Source organism: Protomyctophum parallelum, assembly GCF_964188405.1.
Source record: "Protomyctophum parallelum genome assembly, chromosome: 4".
NCBI classification, from domain to species: Eukaryota; Metazoa; Chordata; class Actinopteri; order Myctophiformes; family Myctophidae; genus Protomyctophum; species Protomyctophum parallelum.
In genome coordinates, this window is record NC_139700.1 from 25,768,937 (window position 1) to 25,783,767 (window position 14,831).

The 14,831-nt window shown below is 44.2% G+C and overlaps 1 protein-coding gene across 3 annotated transcripts in view; it reads left to right on the forward strand.

The window, feature by feature from the left end:
• Positions 1-14,831, forward strand: part of furinb (furin (paired basic amino acid cleaving enzyme) b) — a 149,794-nt gene that overhangs the window by 113,877 nt on the left and 21,086 nt on the right. For all 3 annotated transcript variants that reach the window (XR_014569184.1, XR_014569185.1, XM_083763921.1), the window contains exons 9-10: positions 8,418-8,630; positions 12,019-12,119. Coding sequence is in view for 1 of the 3 variants with exons in the window: in XM_083763921.1 (XP_083620047.1) it covers positions 8,418-8,630; positions 12,019-12,119 (314 nt within the window). In the remaining 2 variants the exon portion in view is untranslated. The remainder of the gene's footprint in view (positions 1-8,417; positions 8,631-12,018; positions 12,120-14,831) is intronic.

Consider the following 14,831-nt stretch of genomic DNA (forward strand, 5'->3'; position numbering starts at 1 on the left):
GAGGCCTTCCTCCAGGGGGTCACCAAGGTGAGTCTGAGGAGGCCTTCCTCCAGGGGGTCACCAAGGTGAGTCTGAGGAGGCCTTCCTCCAGGGGGTCATCAAGGTGAGTCTGAGGAGGCCTTCCTCCAGGGGGTCACCAAGGTGAGTCTGAGGAGGCCTTCCTCCAGGGGGTCATCAAGGTGAGTCTGAGGAGGCCTCCCTCCAGGGGGTCACCAAGGTGAGTCTGAGGAGGCCTTCCTCCAGGGGGTCACCAAGGTGAGTCTGAGGAGGCCTTCCTCCAGGGGGTCACCAAGGTGAGTCTGAGGAGGCCTTCCTCCAGGGAGTCACCAAGGTGAGTCTGAGGAGGCCTTCCTCCAGGGGGTCATCAAGGTGAGTCTGAGGAGACTCAACGTGTCAGTGTCTGGTCCAAAACATGTATAACATTACACAAAATATTAAGGATGCACCGAAAATTCGGCCTATTCGGTTTCGGCTCAAATAGGCCGAAAAATATCACTGAATAGTCAAAACACCGGGTCGGTATAAACACAACACGCGATTGTCTTGAACGTAACCAGAGTGCTCCGCATCTACCCCTCTCTCTCTCCGTCTCCCAACTTCAGTCTCCTCCCACACACACACACACGCACACACACACACAGAGAGCGTCAAGTTGCTCTGTGGCTGCGCTCCGCGAAAACGGCAAGCTCGTCAACAGGTTGCAAAATGCCCAAAACAGGTCCCAAAACATGGTATTTGTGAGCACCGCCACTGTCTATTCTTTTGTCGTATGACCAAAAATGCTCCCCAATGTCTGAATCTGTGAGCTTGCAGGCAGGCTACGACGAACACTAGCAGTAGCTTGCTCGTTAGCTCCTCAAATTTGTTCCACCTGTGATCAGCAGCGCATTGAAGTGGGCATAGGGCAAAAAGCAGAATGTCCGTGAACGTTTTGCTTAACAATGATCAGTTGTTCAGTGCTGTTTAACTTTGGCAATATGTGATACTAGAGCCAAGAAAGCATGCTAATATGGCTGCTAAATAAGAATGTTTTCCCCTATCAGCTAGCATGCGTGTGTGTGTGTGTGTGTGTGTGTGTGTGTGTGTGTGTGTGTGTGTGTGTGTGTGTGTGTGTGTGTGTGTGTGTGTGTGTGTGTGTGTGTGTGTGTGTGTGTGTGTGTGTGTGTGTGTGTGTGTGTGTGTGTGTGTGTGTGTGTGCGTGCGTGCGTGCGTGCGTGTGCCCACACAGACTGTGTAGGACAGTGGTTCTCATAGTGGTAGTTCCAGCTAAATTATAGATAGTTAGTAAGTAAACCAAGTGGACCCTAAGGGTCTGTAACAGAGTGCAAAAATGGAACCAAATAGACTCTCAAAATTGACATTGATTTTACAATAGAAATAAAATAAATAAATAAATTGGGCTCCCAGAGATAGAAATGGAAAGAAAGACAGTCAGCTATACACGGTCAACATTACAGATTAAAGTATCATTACAAGTACAAGGAATGGCAATTAAATCAAATTGTATAAAAAAGGGGGTAAAATATTAATTTTGAAGGAGTATTCATTTTTATTGTCTTTATTGTTAGTTACAACATGCCTACAATAACTTGAAGCATTTTTTTAAAGGTAATTGCAAAAAGGTGCCATAATCCGATTAATCGTTAAAATAATCGCCCAATTAATCGATTATGAAAATCCATAATCATGTCTTTTGCCATAATCAGGTATAGCTTTACAACGAAGATGTATTCGGCTATTCGGTATTCGGTTTTCGGCCAACTGTTTCCTATATTCGGTATTCGGTTTCGGCCAAGAATTTCCCTTTCAGTGCATCCCTAATAAATATGTAACATCATTCGTTATTCGCCAAACGGGCAGCGTGATAGATTACAATTTACAATTTAGGCATTTAGCAGACGCTCTTAAAACTCAATGTCTGCCAAGGACTTAATTAACTTATTTTTTATCAATCTAGTGCGACTCACATTAAGCAAGAACAAAAAGGCAGGAGCTAAAGCGCCCTTTCATAAGCAACACATTGATGAACAACAACCTGGTGGTTTCAGCAGGAGTAGACAGTAGACACAGGAGAGCAGGTACCGGAATTCTTTTTTTTCTCCTTTTTTGGGAGGGGGGGCCCACCCGCCCACCGCCGAGGGGGGGGCCCGCCCCGCCCACCGCCGATAATTGCACTGAAAACCTTGACCCGTCCCGCCCCGCGGGAGAACCCGCGGGACCTGCGGGCAACGGGCCGGCCGCGCATCACTAATGGCAATACATCACATACATAAAAAAGTAGTTATTAAGTATTACGTAAGCTAAGAACGTAACAGTGGAATAATTATACATAATATGCTATAAGTCTACATAAAATGCTAATCTAAGTTACATAAGTTGGGCCTTTGCATATGCCTGTAAGGTGCTAGCGAAAGTGCTACAGGCCATGATGGAGTCTGAAGAGGTGGGTTTTCAGACTACGGTGGAAGATTGAGAGTGAGGCTGCAGTTCTGATTGTAATGGGAAGTGCATTCCATAGTTTGGGAGCCAGAAGGGAGAAGAGTTTGGGACGTGTGGAGCGTTGTCCCGGCGTTTTGAGTGAAGGTACTTCCAGCTTCCCTGCGTTGGTTGATCTGAGTGCACGGGAGGGTTTGTAGGGTTCGATCAAACTTGCAAGATATGGGGGAGCCATACCTTTGGTTGGTTTGAATGCCAGCATCAGAGTTTTGTATTCTGTGCGGGCAGCGACGGGGAGCCAATGGAGGGAGCGGAGAAGGGGGGAAACATGTGAGAATTTTGTCTTGTTGAAGACCAAGCGAGCTGTGGCATTTTGGATCAGTTGGAGAGGCTTAAGTGCGCATGCTGGTAGGCCAGTAAGGAGGGAGTTACAATAATTGTATTCTGGTGGGCGAATGTTTGGCGACACTTGACGGTGAGGCAGAAAAGGAGTTGGGGGACATGGTCAACTGAGTATATAGGGCACGGGTCCTCAATAGGCAGACCAGTCCATTATCGGCACACCTCTCTGTAGACGCTGAACAAATTATAGTTTTCTCGAGTTACTGCAAGTCAGTCTCTGTTGTATTCACTGCGTGCGTGCGTGGGTGTGCGTGTGTGTGTCTGCGTGTGTGTGATTTTATAACAGGATTGTTGGAGAGGAATACTTGTCAATGTGACAAATGTTATTTTTCATACTAGTAAAACCCAGTATTGTTAAGTCGGTTGGTTGGGATGGGATCCGATTTGTATAAACTTGTCTTAATTGACAGACTTCAATAGACGGAACTTCAAAAAAATATTTGTGGCCCTTCAAGATTTGTATTTGAGTATCCCTGATATAGGGCTAAAGTTGTTAAAGCTACATTTCTCAATGGAAGAGTAGGGAGACCAGCTACAACCACTGCAGATGTACTAGTTATATTGCATGTATATACAATATTGTTTTATTCATTCAAATATGTTCTGGATTGCAACTTTAAATTCTGAGAGCTTTGTGAGTTACAATCTTAGAGTATATATATTTATAGAGAAGGCACCCGGAGGAAATCTTGAGGCGAAATGGACATAGTGGCCGAATGAAGGTATTGCAGCCTGGCCCCAAACACATGAACGCGCTGTCCGTTGACTATCATTGTACACGTTCACGACGGACGACGCTCGTGCGCGTTCAACGGCAGCACGTTCATGTGTTTGGGGCCACTCACCATTGCAATCCGTCCCAGAATGCACTCTGTTCCTACCAGGAAGGAGGAGTGAATCCGCCTCATGCGCTTTTGAGCAACTCAATGCAAGTGGATGGGAGGAGAACTCGGGTGTCTTCTCTATAGATATATATACTCTATGGTTACAATACAAACTGATCAATTAAGCAATATTACACGAGAGGGTGTGGTTTAACGTGATTATTGCCAGTGATGCGGTAAGGAACGAGACGAAGTCGAGTTCCGCAAGCATCACTGAAGTGGCAATAATCACGTTAAAATGTTTAATGACGGATGTAGTCACTACGACCACAAATGTCCCAAGAAACTAGCTAGCCTAGCCACCGAGTTTGCTAGCGCTCTGGGAAAACAGAGCAGCTGAATTATTTGTTTTGATTTAATAGGTGGTGAATGGTGCTGGTTTGATCCACAGCTAGAAGGCCGTTTCAACCAATGCTTCCTCGAAACGACCTGTGGTATAATGAGGATTGATTTCTGTGTGAAGGCAGCAAAGGTATTTTGAACAGCGGACGGGGTAAGAGTAGACCATACTCTTATCTCTTCATGCTCTGAGTTAAATGACTCCTTTTTGTCCTCCTCTTCGACCCAGACGAGTCACGGAGGGAGCCCAACGAGTCATCTAAGGCTAATGCCATCGCTTCTCATGTGTCAGCGCCCTGAGCGGCATACAATTATTAAGAGAGATAGAGACATTAGCAAGATGGTGAAATGAGCAATGCCAGACTGGCTCGGAGAGAGAAATTGAGGAGAAATAGCTGAAGCAGGGCAGGGTTTAGATTAAAAGAAGAGAAAGAATTGGAAAGCAATTGGCACATGGACGTGTGAAATGGTGCATTTTCTTTTTTATGGAAGTGAGTGAGTCATTCATCACAAGCCTACTATGTGGCACGCGTGTTGCAGAGCAATTATTACCTGACAGCAGCACAACAGGACCTTTCGGGTTTTACTGAGATAACCCCTGATGCTGCAAGTATGACCAGTTAGCCCCTGTAACCTGCTGCAGGGGTGTGCGGCCACTATAAATGCGGCTTCAACGTTAAGAGCATCAATCACAGCTTAAAGACCACCACTTGGGTGCAATTCAAAGTAAGCCTGACATTTAGTGCACAACTGCAGTGCACATGGTAGAATCCATTAATCAAATTTTTTCTCTTACCTTTTCATTTTCTCTATTTAACATTTTCTCACAATCTATTCGTAATGCCACTTGCTGTCACTGCTGACCGATACATTTTGATCTTGGGGAGGTACACCCTGTACACAGCTCCCGGTGAGGGAATTTGTGGCGAATGCCCCAAAGTGTTTAAAAGGATATATCACTTTCAAACATGTTTGGGGTTAAGTTCAAACTCCATTTTAACCATGTTAGATTAATTGAAAACACCTGTCCTTGGTTCTGGTGACTGTTGTTGTCCTAATGTGTGAGGAGGCTGTATTTTTACAATTACTTATTTCATTTATGTTTTATAATTCTTTAGGGAAATGAAATAATACAATAATGAAAACATTTATGAGAAAATGTTACAATGGGTTTGTATAGGAATTAGGAACAGGCCGTGCCTGTTAAAATGAATATCAAATATCTAAATATTAAATCAAGGAACTTAAAAAATAGACTAGTAGGGCTTTATATTAATATATAACATATACACAGGCCAAATTTGGTGTCCAAAGTGCAAACGGGCGCTGAATGTTAAACCCCAGCTCCACGGGGTTTCCTCCTCATAACTCCACGGGTCTGTCCCAGCTCTTCACTAGGGCCCAGTGCTTCAACGTTGGAGAGCTGCACTGGGGGCTTGCTTTGATCCATGAAAATCTGCTTGAAAACACTCCAATGATTAGTTATTGAGCCGGGGAAAAAAGCCACTTCCGTGATCCGGGAGATTGGGCTCAGTTTCCCATAAGCCCTTGCAAGCCGGCGGTTGGCAAATCCACTATTTATTTTAAATTATTACAAAACGGCGAATTAAACACATACAACAAATAGCGGGTTTAGCATATTACGCAGGGGGAGACAAGGGATTAAAAATGTAGAATGCGGGTTATGCAGTTAAACTAATGACCCCTAAACACATTTTAAAGTGGAATAACCCATTTTAAGTCTGATAGTGTCTCAGAAATATATCGCGACGCAATTATCCCAGGCACATTTCAAGCAAGGTTTAAGAGACTAATATCTGCTCTGTTTTGAGCAAACATTTGCAGCATGATGCTTTTTTTGTTTGAGGAAAGTTAAATTACAGGAGCACAAGTCTTCTTGAGATTCAAGGATGAGCTTGGAAACGCTTTTGAATCATTATTTCCCTGGCAGGAAGCCGTCCAGAAAGGTGTTGATAAGTGAGGAAAGTGGTTAGTGCTTATTGTATTCATGGGAGCTGAAGAGCGGCTGCTGGTCCCCAAACAAGCGACAAGGAAAACATTCACAGCGGCTTCTTTGAATCTATAATGACAAGAGCTTGTTGATGACGGTGTTTTGTGTTTGTGTTCATGCATATGTGAGAGGGTTGTGCGTTTGTGTGCTTGCGGAAGAGAGTGTTGTAAGCGTGCGTGTGTGTGTGCCTGTTGCGCGACGATGCTTTGGAGTTTGTTGATGTTACTTCCACAGCACTGCTTTCTCATCTCAGGCTCTGCTGGAGCTTAGGCATGGTGTGAAACGGAGTGAGCATCCATCCCCATCCTAACCATTGTCTCTGTTCTCTGCCTATCTACAAATGTGTGTGTGTGTGTGTGTGTGTGTGTGTGTGTGTGTGTGTGTGTGTGTGTGTGTGTGTGTGTGTGTGTGTGTGTGTGTGTGTGTGTGTGTGTGTGTGTGTGTGCGTGTCTTTCTTTCACATATCTCTAGACTTCATCCGATCGCCTTCACATTTATGTGGTGTGTATCGCTAAGAAACCTAGTGTGTTCAGTTCAGTGTTGAGATATGAAGTCGATTGGAAGATTGGTTCTCGAGAGCACGGCAAGCAGCCCTTTAGGTGGGTGGGGGGAGGAGTGGTGGGGGTGGGGGGGCAAGTACTCAAACTACCCAGAATGACCATGTGCTCCGAACAGGCACACCCTGTCAGGGAACGGAGCAAGCAGCAGCTAAGTAATTGGCCCGCCGTTCTAAACAGCCGTGTCTTCCAAGCAGCTACAAGCTCCAAATGGCCACGTGTTCCGAATGGCCACGCTCGGAACATACACTGCACTAGTGTTGATCATTATCTACTTCATTATCCCTTTCTCTGTGAGAGAATATATCACACCTCTCATCAGCCTCCTGGTCGTGTTCCCTCGCCCCTTCTGGGTTTTGTAGTGTTATCATTTTTATTCCACCCACTTGCGGCTGCTGAAAAAGAAAGATTGTATTGTCCGTGCCGGGGGTTGCTGCTGTTCACATGCTATGAAACGTTCCAATACATGTTCTTTGAAATATGAACCCCTGCATTGCTAATGGGAATGATACGTGCAGTTGTGGAAGAAGTACTTTTTACTGGAATTTCCTATATCATGAATTTCAACTTTTCCCATATGTTTGTGTTTTTGAGGCTCCCTGTGTCTTCTATCCCCACAAATACCCAATTTTGAACAATCAGACTTTCTCATCATATATGGGTTTTTATGGAAATTTGTCTCAGAACAGCCCAACTGATTTGGTGGTACCAGTGATGTCATAATTATGTATTGCCCTACTTGGGCAATACATAGTGGGGGAGGGATTATATATCATATGATATACGGACTGAAATAAAAGTGTAACCAAAACGTTGTGGTGGCTAAATAGTAACACCAGCCACATCAGTGGTGCTGTAGCTGAAACTACTTTAGAAGCCAGACAGAAATTACTTGAAACTGGTTATATCAGAGTGGTGATTTAGGCTCAAACCATTAGAAAATGACATAAACAATATGATATTAAATATTAAATACAGTTTTAAAATGCATGGTGTAGTTCCGTTAAGTAAAAGTAGCAATACCACTATAAGAATTATATTATATTACTAGCAAAAGGCCCTTATTACATTTTTCAGTTTCAATTTAATGTTACTTGTAAAAGTATTGGCATCAAAATAGTTGATAGTAGAAATACTAAACTTTTTTTAAATCACCAGATCTACATAGTAACTAAAGCTGTCAAATAATTGTAGTGGAGTGAAAATTTGCCTCTGAGATGTAGCAGAGTAGTAAGAATTAAGAAATGCAAATACTCAAATAAATTAAAAGTACCTTGAGTAAACATACTCAGTTACTTTACACCTCTGCATGTGAGTCTGTGCCTGCGTTGCTGATCTTCACATTCTATGCTTCGTTCCACTTAATTGTTTCTTTTGAAATGCGGACCCCCACATTGCTAATGGGATTATGTGAGAACGATCTGCACATTTTGGGTGCCTTCCTCCCCCCCTGTCTTGTTCTATCTTGTTCTACTTTCCAATAGCCACTGCTCGTTTATCAGTCTCCCAAATTAAAGTCAGCTTGAGTACACTTTGTAATTACATTTCATCTGTTTGTTATCCGTCGCGCTGCCACAGTAAATTGTCAGGCATTATGATGTATTAATAATAACATTTATGCCCACAACGGTGCAGTGTCTTAGCGGATGCAGCAAGTTATAGCAGGCTTTTATTGCTTGAGGGAGAACATCTTTGGCGAGGGTAATTCTTCACACTTTAATCGCTCTTCATATACGAGTGTCTCTCCTCCTCTCCCACTACTCTCTGTGTTCTTTGCCTTTTTTCCAGGGTCGCGGCGGACTGGGCTCCATCTTCGTGTGGGCATCGGGCAACGGTGGCAGGGAGAAGGACAGCTGCAACTGTGACGGCTACACCAACAGCATCTACACCCTGTCCATCAGCAGCACCACCCAGTACGGCAACGTGCCCTGGTACAGCGAGGCCTGCTCCTCCACCCTCGCCACCACCTTCAGCTCCGGAAACCCCAGCGAGAAACAGATAGTGGGTAGTCAGGCAACTCGACATACCCTTGAGACAAACCCTGTAAACAAACAAACGACAAACAAGCAGACGAAGCATTCAGGCGGCCGTGGCTGAGTGTGTAAGAGAGGCCGTCTGGTGTTCTCTCCGCCTACCTACAAGTCAAATTATATTTAACCCCTAACTGCTCATTATAATCATCCGAGCAGCCAGCAGCTGGGTGAAACTGAATTTCCCCTGCAGGAATATAGAGCATAGCAGTGGGCGTGGTTTTCTGGTCATCCAGGATCCCGGTGAGCCATGACCAGAAAACCTTTCATTCTGTGAAAAAATTAAATAGAAAACGCTAAAGAAAAGGTATTTATTAAATGTAGTATATCATAGAATTTCTTTCACATAATCTAAATGGTAAATGGTGCATTTATATAGCGCCTTTATCCAAGGCGCTTTACATAGATTGTGCATTACATTCACCCATTCACACACACTTTCATACACCGATGGCAGCGGAAACCAATGCAAGGCACCAACCATACATCGGGAGTAGGGGTTCAGCATCTTGCTCAAGGACACTTCGACTGTAACTCTGGGGGAGCCTGGCTTTGAACTGGCAACCTTACGGTTACCATCCAGCCACTCTACCCCTGAGCCACCGCCGGTCATGAATCATAATTGATATAAATATTTTTGTAAATCTCTATGGGAAAAATGAATGGCCGATTCCCAGTGGAACCATAAAACCACGCACACTGCTATGCCCTATAACCAAGATCTCCCTTTCCCTTGTACTTTCCATTATACTTTCTTGATCCCATATTGAGCTTGTAGATCTGCTATTTTCATTGAATGATCACGAGTATGGATTCCCCGGTTCATGTGGTTAAACCAGTGGTTCTCAAAGTGCGATCCGGGGACCTCTAGCGATCCGGGGACCTCTACCCAACAAAATGAGTAAACATAGCATTAAAATATGTACTTAACCACTTAACCCCATATACATCGACTATTTGAAAATAGCACATGATGAATACCACATGATGTCGATTCTAAAAGGAAAAACAAAACAAAATTATTCAATATTGTCTCATTAGCATTCATAGCACTCTCATTAAGTGTTTTGTCGTACGTTATGGCACAATGCCACAGCTCATTGACCGTGGTTGTCATGTCTCGTTTGCCACTGAGATGTCTGTGATCAAACAGCGTGAATAGGGTTCTGGTGGTCCGATGCTGATAATAAGTGGAGGAAATTAAAAGCACCATATCTGCTCCTTGCTTGTTTGTGTGACATTGTTTGTTCCTTCACAGAATTCATCATCGACTCCGCCAAACAAACAGAAGGAGCACTTGCATGTCTTAGGGACTTTAGGGACTGAATTTGTATTCCCGCCCTCAACAGTATTTTTGCGCTGAGAATTTGCAAATGTGGAAATTATTGATGTATGATAATTATCAGCTTTGGATGCCAGTGAAAGGCAAAGGTCGACATACAGTACTGTTGCCGTACTTCTGTCAGGCCTGAATAAACACCCATAAATCGGTGGACCTTTAAATGAGACTCGTAAAACAGTTTCACACACATCTAAAATAAGAACAGAGACAGAGAATAACATCAAAAACAAACTGCAAGTCTGCCGTTCCCTCCGAGCTCAACCAGAAGCACGCTGCAAGCAAGCAAACAACTCAAAATGTGCGAATAGCAGTGATTAATGAAAGAAGCTGTGCTTTGTACCATGACTGATGTACTGCCGTAGCAGTCGGTGTACCGCGTTTTGTCATCTGGTGGCTTCTAAGTACATGTTATGTAGCATTAGGGGGAAAGGTTCTGCGGCACGGATCAAAATACTCGAGTTGTGGGGTTTTTCCATGCATTTTTTTTAAATTATTTTCTTAAGCTCTCGAACACTGTAGCCGTTATTGGCAGGACTCTCATGACAGAAGTTTTTCTGTGTTCTTGTACGAGTGTCTGAGGCATAACAGGCTTGCATATTAACTGCCCTCCCCCTCCATTACTTTTTTATCTCCTTCTACAGCTAGGCATCTTTTCCACGATTCTAAACCAGGTGCATTCTACTCTGGGAATGGGGATACAGGTCATTAGTGCCACAAGCTGTCAAGCAGACACACACACACACAAACAAACACACACAGGAATCTGTCCCTTACCTTCACGGTTCCTTTTACCCTATGGCACCCCGCTCGTCTGTGACTTGTCCTCGTCATGACCCTCGTTAATTTCCGCCAATGACGGGGAGCGAGAGATGACGCACCCGGCAAAATCCCAAAATGGATATTTTTACCCTGATGGCACCCGATGGATCTGCTTCTCTGTGCCCTCCTTGGCTGGCTAATCTGACTTGGCTGACATCCACCGCCTGGTCGGTAGCTCTTTGCCGGGGAGCTGCCGACCTTGGATTGAATTGATTGTCTGATTCTTCTACTGTCGTCCATCAGATCACCAATTGCCACGGGCAGAACTGCCACAGTCCACTAGCCCACCCTGTGTCCAAAATGCCTTCAGCGTAATGTTCACTCGGGCTGCTGGGAAACTCATGTCAGATTGACAGACACACACATACCTCTCTCTCTCTCTCTGTGTCTTTTACTGAATTTATACTCTGTCGTAAAACCATTTTACTCCCCGAATAGCAGATCTACAAGCCCGCAACAACACGTTGGCATCATCGTGTTGAGCTTTGTAAATCGCTGTAGAGCAGCTGTGACACCAGTGTACAGAGTAGTACATTATAAAGCAGGCTTTTCAATTCAATTCAAAGGGCTTTATTGGCATGAGAAAACATACGTTTACATTGCCAAAGCAGAAAGAACAGTACAACAATACAGCAATACAATCAAAACAAAAACAAAAATTATGTACTTTGTCAGATTCTTCAATAGATCAACTTCTATGTTCAAGATCACTCGATGCAGGTATAGTGCAGGCATATACACAATGATTAGTCTTTACGGTGGTTGTGTTCCATTTGATATCCTTCTCCTATCACAGCAACTCACAAATCTTGCTGCTGTGTTTGCACATTGTTGTACTTCGCCCAGCAGATATGGGAGTTTTTTGTCATTGGTCATGTTTTCAAAATCTCCGTGTGTGGTTGTAATCTGTGGGAAGTATGTGTCTCTGATGTCTTGGTACAATGGACAGATGGTTAGGAAGTGTAGCTCGGTTTCCACTTCATTTAGTGTGCAGTGGGTGCATAGTCTGTCTTCTCTCGGGATACAGGTCTGCCTATGACGGCCTTTCTCGATCGCGAGACTGTGCTCACTGAGTCTGTACCTAGTTAAGATTTTTCTTTGTTTTGGGTCGGTCACAGTGCTCAGGTATTCTGCCACTGTGTATTCTCTGTTTAGGGCCACGCTGTACCATATATTTCTCCATTTCTGTCTTCTCTAGGTGACAACTGACTTGAGAGAGAAATGCACGGACACTCACACAGGGACGTCTGCCTCTGCCCCGCTGGCTGCTGGGATCATTGCACTAGCACTGGAGGCTAAGTGAGTGTGATCATGATCATGTGTGTGTGTGTGTGTGTGTGTCGCCTGTTAAGAGAAACACCTGCTCCATCCTAATGCCTGGATTAGAACAGCAGAGAGGGCGGTTTCTGCTGGCAGCCATTGCAACATGGATAGATAGACCTTTATTGATCCCACGGGAGATGTGAAATTTGTCTTTGCAGTACCGCAGTTATAAAACATGGAGCAGACACAGAAAAATAGATAAAAATCAAAGTGGAGCGGTGAGCTGCAGCCGTGCCGTGCTCGGGAATCATTTGATTAGCTGAATTGACCCCCCAATCCTTTGATGCTGAGTGCCAAGCAGGGAGGCATTGGGTCACATTCTTTGGTATGACCCGGCCGGGGGTCGAACCCCGACCTCCCAGTTTCAGGGCGGACACTCTAACCTTGTGATGCAGAATGTTGTAGAGCTCTAGGAGTATAATAATAAGTGTAATAATAATAATAAGAAGAAGAAGAATCTATGAGTCTCTGTACGTCTGTAATCCACGTAACTCGAGAACCGTTCGACTTTAAATTCGATACACGCATTCCACACCCCCAGTGCAATGCCCAGTGTCGAGTCGGTCGGAGTCTGACCGATGGTGATTGACACATATTTTCACTTGGGGTCATTGATTTTCTACATGGGTACACTTTTTAAAAATCGACCTGTCCCTAATGAACAGGGAACATTTGTTTCAATTAGTGTTGTCACGATACTGGATTTTCAACTTCGATACGATATTTGGAAAAGTATTGATATTTCGATACCATTTTCGATTCCACGCAACCACGGCGATTTCTGAGGGTTTAACATTTATTACAAATAAAAGCTGTGCAATCTTATGCACTTTCATATTTTTTTACATTTTTATTATTTTTATTATTATTAGGCCTATTATTATTAATATTATTATAAATAACTATGGATTATAAACCAGTATAGGCCTACACATAAAAGTAAAGTTGTGAAGCACTACAGCATTTAATTTCTTTCTGACCAGTCAACCACATCATCTTGGTTTCTATTCCTTATTTATAATCTTTATCATTTATAATTATAAAAATCAATGCATCCTGCCTAAGGCCAGCCTACTCAAACTATTATTATTTTTATTAGTAGAATTATTAATATCCAGAATCACGCACGCACGCACGCACGCACGCACACACACACACACACACACACACACACACACACACACACACACACACACACACACAGATTGCAACGTTAGCTTGCTAGCTAGTAGCTATATTGTGTTGACTGTTGATAGCTTTAGCTAGTTAGCTTATCGCTATGACAGCAACAAGTAGGATTATTGTATGCAGGCTTTTGCAACTGTCCTCTTTAGCTCTCCGTGTACATCGGATTCTTTATCTTACATAAAGAAATACGAGCGTTAAATAAGTTAACACAGCGTGGAGACAGAACTTGTCACAGAGAGAACGACACAGTGTAGTAGCCTACTGTCTGTGAGTGCTGCTGCGCAGCCTGCGCTGTGCACTCGAGAAGTGGACTCAGGACTGACGGTGACGGCCCGTCTGCCCCTCCCCTCCCCCCCTCCCTCAAGGCTCAGTTTGGAGGGGGCTGTACTCTGCGCTGCGGAGCATGGTCTCAACCAACGAGAGCACGGAGTGGGACAGTATCGATAGTATCGATACTATGGAAAAGTCATATCGAACCGTTTTCATTTTTCAGAATCGATATTTATCGATATATCGATATTTTCGACAACACTAGTTTCAATGCACATTCGCGAACGCGTCTGAGAGTGTGCACGTCCTGGTTCGCAACCTTAACACCGAAACCCATTTTTCCCCATGTGTCGGGGGAAAAAAGCCAAAATGGCATTGAAATAGCTCCACTCTATAGATGTTGAGATTTCCACATCCGCTATATGGCCTTTAAAAGTGGTCTCCATATATGGGCATATTACGTTTGTGACGCCCAACGTCCTAGCCTGGTAAAACCACTCCCCCTGCTGGACAACATTTGCATTCTGCCAGAAGGGAGAGTCCGGTGTCTCTCGGGCAGAGACGATGTACTCCAGACCAAATCAGACCGGAGCGATATGCGGCCGCTAGAGGCGGGATCAACGCAAGACTGATGACATATTGAAGCTGTGCCACAGCAGTGACAGCACAAATGTAAACACAACCTAACAAGACTACAACTCGAAATTATTATGGAGATATCAGATTGTTGTCCCGCTGCTTCCGGTTCATTGTTTTAGCTTGAGAGAGACCAGATGAAGACAGGAGGAGGGAACTCAATACTGCCGCAATCTGGCAGTCAGGTTACCAACGTCCACCCGCAAGCCAAATTTAATATAGGATATATATATATATAGAGAGAGAGAGAGAGCGAGAGACGTAAGATTAGTTTTCTGCTGTATGCATGTATACTCAATACTCTCCATATCGCCACATCTTTCCTCATTAGGGGATTGGCTGACAGGTGTCAGGTCTAATCAGCTATCATGGCGCGAGTCAGTTTGAATGCTCATTACGTCGCACCACGCCCGTCATCCCTGGCATCGCCCCTGTGCCTGTGCCACTGTCAGCGCTCCACGGAGCAGATTTCTGACGGGCAGAAGTGAAGCGTAGCCCATCTAAACTAAACTAAACGTCCATCACATTCAGTGACAAACCAAATGCAATCATTCGGTGCAAGCACCTCAACCGCCCCCTACACACACACAAAGC